The sequence below is a fragment of the Dreissena polymorpha genome, chromosome 14 (assembly GCF_020536995.1).
Source record: "Dreissena polymorpha isolate Duluth1 chromosome 14, UMN_Dpol_1.0, whole genome shotgun sequence".
Classification (NCBI taxonomy): domain Eukaryota; kingdom Metazoa; phylum Mollusca; class Bivalvia; order Myida; family Dreissenidae; genus Dreissena; species Dreissena polymorpha.
Window position 1 is genome coordinate 44,064,490 of NC_068368.1, and position 8,611 is coordinate 44,073,100.

Genomic DNA, 8,611 nt, shown 5'->3' on the forward strand with positions numbered 1-8,611 from the left:
GATTACATTTTGCAATTCAGAATAGTTCAATGCTCACAGAAGATTTGTAAAGACAAATGCATGCAGTTAACATTTTATTGTGGCCTTAAAATTTGCGGACAATAATGGACCATGAACATCACACATTGACTATTAACGTTATAATCCGAAGTAAATTATCATACGGATACCACATATAAAAATTCGTTGAATTCGATTCAATTTTTTTCTTTAATCACGCGTGTAAAAATGTGTCGTCACCAAAAAAATAGCGGACATTGTAATTTTTATTCGCAAATCTTTTACAAAATTTTGAAATTTTCTTATATTGACCTGTTCAAAATACTAAATGCATCAGTTTCCACACATATTGTTACCACCATACAATATCGATTTTCTAAAGATAGATCATCAACTCAGTAGCAATGTATTGGTGCCACATAATGCATAAGATAGATTACTAAAGATAGTATTAATTTATGTTTTTTTTTGCATCAAGTTGTTTAATATCGTGTCTACCTATATGGATATACAAAGAGACATCATATATTAACAACAAACTAAACAAAGAGAATGCACCAAGTTATTGCCCATTGCTTGTTTCACTAACAAGTAATGTTTTGCGTAGGCACATGCAGCCCATTAATTGTTGTATAATTTCATGTAAATGACAGGCTAACGTCCATATACATCCGTTGCATATGTCACATTACGTCGTTACCTTTGGACACATGACTTTGCACACGTCCCCGTCGGATATTGCACACGTCACCATTGAGTGTATATTAATATATTCCCTTCAGTAGGGAAGTTGGTACACGTAAAACAACCGGGCAGAGAGGTCACAATAAATATTTGTCGCGGTGCCATTAGGCCGCCGCCTATATCTTGTTGTACATTGCGAATATTGGAAAACGTTGCGTTAGAGTTTAATCAACACAAGTAAATCGCAATTACAACTGAATAGGACTTATGTACGTTATTGTATTCCACCGACTATGCGACATTAGTAATCTTAATCATTAAAGCTTCTCAACTATGGAAATATGATGGGCCTAATCTTTTTGGATTGCCACTGTCTCCTTCATCAATCAGATATCCTGACGTTATAGAAACAATAAACTCTACCCAGAAAGAGGATATAGTGCGAACTTTATGTTTGAGATCAACGATGTAATGAACACACGGAAAGTGGAAAATTTAAACACTAGAATAAATTGTCACTATTGCAACATCTGGTATTGTTGAGGGTTGATGTTCAACCACACCAGGGACCTGTTGAGTATCCCTGTGCCATCTGCTCTTGGTCTGTAGCTATGTCCTAAAACGTAGAAGAACAAGTAAAATCGTTGAATTGATTTCCCCCGCAAATATGCTTCTGGACACAAAAGTGTTATATTTGACACTAAAAAGCAGTTTTTTAAAATACAAAGGGCCATAACTCCGGTATTAACAGATGGTGTACAATGCAATTTGGCGTGCATCATCCTATATACTCATACCAAGTTTCAGTGAAATCCGCCAAAGCACTTTAAAGATATGGCTCCGGACACAAAAGTGCCGGACGGACGGGCGGAAAGACGGACGGAAGGACGGACGGACAACGCCAAACAATATCCCTCCGCATATGGCGGGGGATAATTATTATTAAAAGTTTGATGAAGATGATTAAGATGATAAAGAAGAAAATTATGTTGATGATGAGGATGATTATGGTTGTGATTAGGTTGATTATGATGATGAGGCGGGCGACAATGACGACGATGCTCATGATGATAATAATAATAACGATGATGATGATGATAATGCTTCTGCTGATGATGATTTCTATGTTGTTGATGACGACGCCAACGCCGACGATGATGATGATGATTATGATGATGATGAAGATGATGATGAGGAGGAGGACGACGACGACAATGATTGTGGTGATGATGATGATGTGGTGGTGGTAGTGTGGTGGTGGTGGTGGTGGTGGTGGCGGTGGCGGTGGTAATTATGATGATGAAGGTGTTGAAGAACATAATATTATGCTTAACACTTATAAAACGAATTAATTAGCCCCCTATTACTTACAGGCGTTGGAAGCATTAAGGTTCAAAACGGAGTGTATTGGCTTGTAACACGAACTAGCTCATGTCCGATACTAACTCACTCGTGGGAAAGAGATAAACAGCTCGCATAGGTACAGGCAATGAGTAGAGATTTCTTATCAATTTATCGGCAGTGCGTTTTCAGTACTTTTAATGACAATTAAAGTGTTATATTAACCTTTATAATTGCGTTAAATTAACCTTTATAATTGCATTAAATTAATCTTTATAATTGCATTCATATAACCTTTATTATTGTAGAAATTTAAAATTAATTATTGGTTTGGTAAGAACTAGTATGAAGGAATATTACATAATATTGAGTAAGTTGATATTTGAATTGCATAAAATTTGTTTCAATGATACATTCATGGAGAAAATATTATAAATTTGGCAACCAGTGTGAAAAGCCATACTGAACTTAACAATATATAACAATAGTTGTATCGCCATGTTAACACGAGTGAGTTAAGTAGTATATTATATAACTCGCACACAATACCAGGTTTTCTATGTTTAGAAATGTTATTGATCTTGTTCCAAATTTCGTTCTCTGTAAAGAACAAACACAACGTTATGACTTGTCGACACATAACGGAACATACTCGGTCAAGATAAGGTACCGACCTCGAACAACAAGTTTTATGAACTTGTGCATAAGTATTTTTACTAACTAAATTTTAGATCGACACGTGAAATATTTACAAGTTTTCGGCGCAAACGAAGCTGGCTTCGCTCCTATGTGAAGGCGTGGTGCAAAAAAATAACAAAGTCATTGACTCGCCCATATACCTAGTTTTTTAAAAAAGTTTTTTAAAGATGCATTTTTATGAAGGTTGAGACTTTTATAACTCCTACCAATAATGTGGTTGTTAGTCATAAATGGTTTGGATGCCACACAAATATGTATTTCACGATTACATATCAATTAATGGTTTCTACGACTCGTTATAAAGTATTAAAAACATGCTACTATCGGATATAGACATAACCGTTTCAATGGAATAGAAGCATATGCCTATAGATAAATGCAATCGATAAAACAGTATTATATACAACCGGAGTTTTATACTGTCTACCGTCATTGCTCATCAGTTCATGACGTTTTTAATCAATCCTTACAAAAACCGGTCGTTTTCATATTGGTCCGTTTTCATCTAAATAATACATATTTTTGACGAAAACCAACCTCTGGTTTTTGTTAACACTGCCCAAAACAGACTGAAAACATGACTCAATGATGTACTTATTGTTCAACCGTTCCAGTGTTGCTCGTGGCGACGGACCGATGCACGTGCCAGGACTGCGAGTGTCCCTTGCAGCAGTGTCCTGACGGCTGGACGACGTTCCGGGGCTCGTGCTATTACGTCAGCGACAACGTCAGCGTCGACTGGACGGAGGCAGTTGTATGGTTATAATTATTTTTCGTAGTTGTTGTAAAGTTTTTAAAATGATAGGCGAATGTTATTAATATTAAATTTAGAAATTCTTAAAAGTGGAAATTAAATATCAATAATACAATATCGCAATAGATTTAAACAGAAATATATTTATGTTGATTTCATATTTTCATAATTTTACTCAAACACATACATTTAACAGCGATAATTTTAAGTACTCTTACACATTATTTAACGGTTTAGTACATTTACAGCTGTTGGTACCACGCTGTTCGTGATTATGTCATATAGCCAAGTCCTATGTTGGTAGCACCACTGCGAGCTGCACCACGGACGTCTGGTTACCATAGAAACCAAGGAGGAGGACTCCTTCATCCGGTCTCATCTTGAGAGGCTCTACAGACAATGTAAGCTATATTTTTATTTTGGTTCTTACTTGTGTTTTGTGTTGTTGTCTGTTTTGTGATTTGCGATGTTATTTTTAGTACCATTTTTGCTGTAATTTGTGTTGTCGTACTGCTTTTGTTTGTATGCGTCTTTTTTCTGTTGGCAATGTCACTAATGTTGTTTATGATGTTATGATTTACGAACGATATTGTTTATACCACTGCTGTTGTTAACGATGTTGTTTGTTATGCCGTTGTTGTTTTTTATACCACATTTATATAGCGCCCTCATACTCGAGATGTGCGTTCAAAGGCGCTTTACACTTGTTCCCTGATCACTGGGTCATGAGTCGTCCGTTAACATCTTGGCGCAGTATGCAACCATAGCACATTGGCTTATTTCCATCACAAGTACCCATTTACACCTGGGTGGAGTGGAGCAGTAGTCGGAATTTCTTTGCTCAAGGAAATTCCAGTGGTCAGGGCGGGATTCGAACCCGGGACCTCTCGATCCCTAAGCCAACGTCCTACCATTAGGCCACTGCTCCCAGTTAATGGCACTGTTGTTGTTTATAATGTTATCGATTAAGATGTAGTCAATGTCACATTCTGTTGTTTATGGTGATTATGTCGTTTTCGATGTGTTTCCTGTTGTTATTTCAGTAGTGTTGCTGTTCATTATGCTATTTGTGTGATTTGTGGGTGTCGTTGCTGTGTTTAAAAAAACAACATATTTTCAAGGAAAGATAAGTATGATTTGCAAATAGCTCATATTAAATAAGCAATGAGGCTTAATATATAGAATGTCCTGTTTTCTTATCAGTGACAGTAAATGGGCAAGCAGCTGCGGAATTTGCAATTGTATTATGTGGATAACAATAACGTCCCTTGAATATACGTGTATGTGCGCGTGTTGTTAAGGAGCCACGCTTTGGGAGAACGTTTTTTTGCATGTGCGTAAAGTGACGTCCAAGACTAGCCAGTGCAGTCCGCACAGGTTAATCAGGAACGACACTCTCCGCCCTCATGGTATATTTCGCTTTAAGGAAGTTTCTTCATAGCACAAATCCAGTTTAGGTGGAACGTGTCGTCCCTGATGCTGTCGCTCAAGCATAAAGCGCCCTTTTCCCAGAGTGAAAGTGAATATGATTTTTATTATTTTATTTACAACTTGTCGGAATTTTCTCCTTAGCGATAATGCGAAATATTATTATTACACAACTGGTCGGAATGTTCTCCTTAGCGAACCAGCATGTCGGTGAAGAGTTCTGGCTCGGGGCCAACGACCAGATGGTTGAGGGGGTCTGGACATGGTACACTAACGATCAGCCCTTGGAGTATACTGGATGGTCAGTTATAGAAGTATCTGGCATTAACTTGGCCTAATGTATGTATTTCAGTATAATAATATGATAAACTTAATACATTTTTTTAGGTTAATAGTTTCATAGTTTATTGGCAATCCGGCATTTGCCTTTGGCCAAGTACATATAGACAAAAGAAATATGGTCAAGACAGGGAATCATACACAATAACATATTAAAGGATAAACAAATATGACAACCAAGAAACGTTTTCGTGACAACATATTACATCTAAGACTTTTTAATACATTTATGTGTGTACCATGAAATTATACATCAGTTAGACGATTTACTTTCTTAGTTTTAATCAGAGGGTATAATCACGTGACAAACAAGATGGCGACGTCCATTCCGAGGCAGGTATTTTTCGTCGTGTTATACCCTTTATTGCTTGTATAATTATTATTTAATCCGCCCACTTTTCAGCCATATTAAAAAAAGTTACTGACTTTTATTTCGAGCTAATATTCGCTCTATATCTCGACTTTACTCGGTGCAAAATATCTTAGCGGGATGACCTAATAAGGGCTCCACTAAGAAAATTTGCACCAAGTTAAGTCGAGATGTAAAGCGAATTTAAATACGAAATAAACGCTAATCACCTTTTTACTGATATCGCTAGAAAGTGAACGTCATTTAAACAATAAACAGAAGTAATAAAGGGTATAAAACGGCGAAAAATAACTGTCTCGGTATGGACGTCGCCATCTTGACTATCACGTGATTACCCCCTCTGCTTATATAATAAGTAGAAAAATTAAAATTAGCATGCTTAATAAAGCTTTTGATGTAGTATTGCGCAGTAACCAATTAGTGAAATTAACTTTCGTAACGATAGATAATTTCGAGTTAGCAATTTTAGAATGTTTGTGTCTATGATACAATAGAGATTAGAAAAAAACTAGGTGTTTTTTCTTTTACTATGGTTATGATTGACATCATGCGGTAAAAGCTACCAAATTATGCACATATATTTGAGGTATCCCGGGCAACCCGGAAGTGAAGGCGACGAGGACTGCGCAGTTATCGCCAGCAGACCGGAAGCAGGCGGCAGCCAGAAGTTCAACGGTTGGCATGACGCCCAATGCGCGGCTCAACACCACCCTGTCTGTGAAATCAGGTACGCCACCACGTGACATACGACCCAGTCTGTGAAATCGGGTACGCCGTTACGTGACGTACGACCCAGTCTGTGAAATCGGGTACAGCATCACGTGAAGCTCACTCACGTGTATGATCTCCAAAAGCCGTTAGGTCCTTTCAGCCAATTAATGGGAAAAGATAACCGATAAGCCATTCTCTGGCTTTCCATGCATTTAACTTAATTGTTTTTGTATTTTAAATTTCATGTTTGATGATTGTTTTCTTTTTTCTTTACTATATACACGTTTAAGGTGCTTATGGTCTGGCTGTAACCAGGACGTACATATTATGAGGTTTGAATAAAATGAGATGAAAGATGAATGGTTACCTGGTTATGACTCATAAATGATAAAGATGTACTCATTCACTTTTTGCACGAATAAAAAATTAAATGGTTGGTTTATGTTTGGTTTAGTAGCAATCCATTTAATAGTTTACTACATCTGAACCGTTCAGGATACTGATGAAAAAAGATTTCCAAATTAAATTTAAAGATACTGTTGACATGTATTAAGATTTCGATGTCTGGCAAAGAAGCGATCTGTTTAATCGTTAATTACATATAAATCATTTAAGGAAAATAAATATTTCGAACAAAATATCTAGCTAGTATTTCTAATTTTCAGTCATGACGATTCTCTCCCAATTGTTGGAAGGAAGTAGAAAGGCCAGCCACTTCATCTCATCAGGCAATTGACTTCCTAAAGTGAATTTGTAATGGCATTTGGTATTAAATGGAGACTTTCATTTATACTTGATTACTCTTACCTTATGATCAGTTTGACCGCTTTGCAGCAAAACATTTAAGCATTTTATTAGAGTATTATGTTCGAAGACATGACCTCGTAAATAGGCATATCAACTATAACCCTCGTAATATTACCGACTTAAGTTTGCCTTCCTTAAACGGCATATCCACCGTATTTCTCAGAAACTTTACCCACACAATCCGACTTTCTTAAAGCGCGATACCCGCCATTTTTCCCATTCACAATCCCCAGCATGTCACCCGTATTTCCAAATAGCATTCCCAACTGTTTTCATTGTGTATTTCTCCGTACAATTCCGCACCGAATCCGACCTTCTTAAAGCCGCAAATCCGTCGTATTTCTTATTAACTTTTCCCAGCATATTCACCGTATTTTGCCGTAGCATTCCCCGCATAGTAAATTGACCTATTTTCACCGTATATCCCAGTTACATTCCCCACACAATACGACCACACTAAATCGGTATATCATATCCCACTCGAATATTGCGTTTTAATATTCTGTGTCAAGAACGTTTAATGAATACCTGGAAATTATGTATAAGTATACAGCCTTGTTAACAGATAGTCGAAATGAAAATTAGTTTGTCACAGTATCAAAAAGAAGAAAATTATCTATCAAAGAGCAAACACCATTAATGGCGTAATCTCATACTGAAAATACCACAGGTGGTTAGCGTGTGGCTATGATATTAATTAGTGAAAACATCATTTTGAATGATAAATAATCATATTATAACGAAAAATTAACTTTGCTGAAAAAAAATATTTCACTATCAAATATATATATAACAAGGTATGCAACTCAAAATCACCCCAAAACGGGGTGCATCGCTTTGAACAGCCATATCTTCATCAATTGTGCAGCGATTTTCACGATCTCGGTCTTATTCAACGCAGAAATGAATTTCCTTTCTGGAAATGTATATGTCTTGCAATATTTTTACAAATGCTGGGTCAACTTTTAAGAAATAACACGATACACAACACGCATGACCCAGTTGACAGTGATCATGCTGTCTTTAAGACTGAAATCTTCACGGAGTAAAGGGCAACTTCCCTACAAAGTTCATGTAGTTCGATACCATAATTCAATAAAACGTATGAAAAAACATTATTACCGTTCTTGTCGTTACATTCTGCATCAAGACTAACTGTCCAGCGCCGTTTGAAACCTTTGTTTACATACATTTCAACTAACTGACATTTTAAACATACGAGTGATTTCATTGGTCCAATGCGGAGGTGTGTCTTTACAACCGGAGATTTCATTCATAAAGAATACATGATCACTGTCAACTGGGTCATGCGTGTTGTGTATCGTGTTATTTCTTAAAAGTTGACCCAGCATTTGTAAAAATATTGCAAGACATATACATTTCCAGAAAGGAAATTCATTTCTGCGTTGAATAAGACCGAGATCGTGAAAATCGCTGCACAATTGATGAAGATATGGCTGTTCAAAGCGATGCACCCC

At 36.8% G+C, this 8,611-nt stretch overlaps 1 protein-coding gene across 1 annotated transcript; it reads left to right on the plus strand.

The window, feature by feature from the left end:
• The first annotated feature begins 1,134 nt into the window (after positions 1-1,134).
• Positions 1,135-7,116, plus strand: LOC127857325 (perlucin-like). Its single transcript, XM_052393730.1, has 7 exons — positions 1,135-1,152; positions 1,706-1,907; positions 3,339-3,478; positions 3,783-3,879; positions 5,102-5,207; positions 6,202-6,342; positions 6,992-7,116. Exons 1-7 carry the CDS (start codon positions 1,135-1,137, stop codon positions 7,026-7,028), a joined length of 741 nt encoding a protein of 246 aa, XP_052249690.1. The 3' UTR covers positions 7,029-7,116.
• The last annotated feature ends 1,495 nt before the right edge of the window (positions 7,117-8,611 follow it).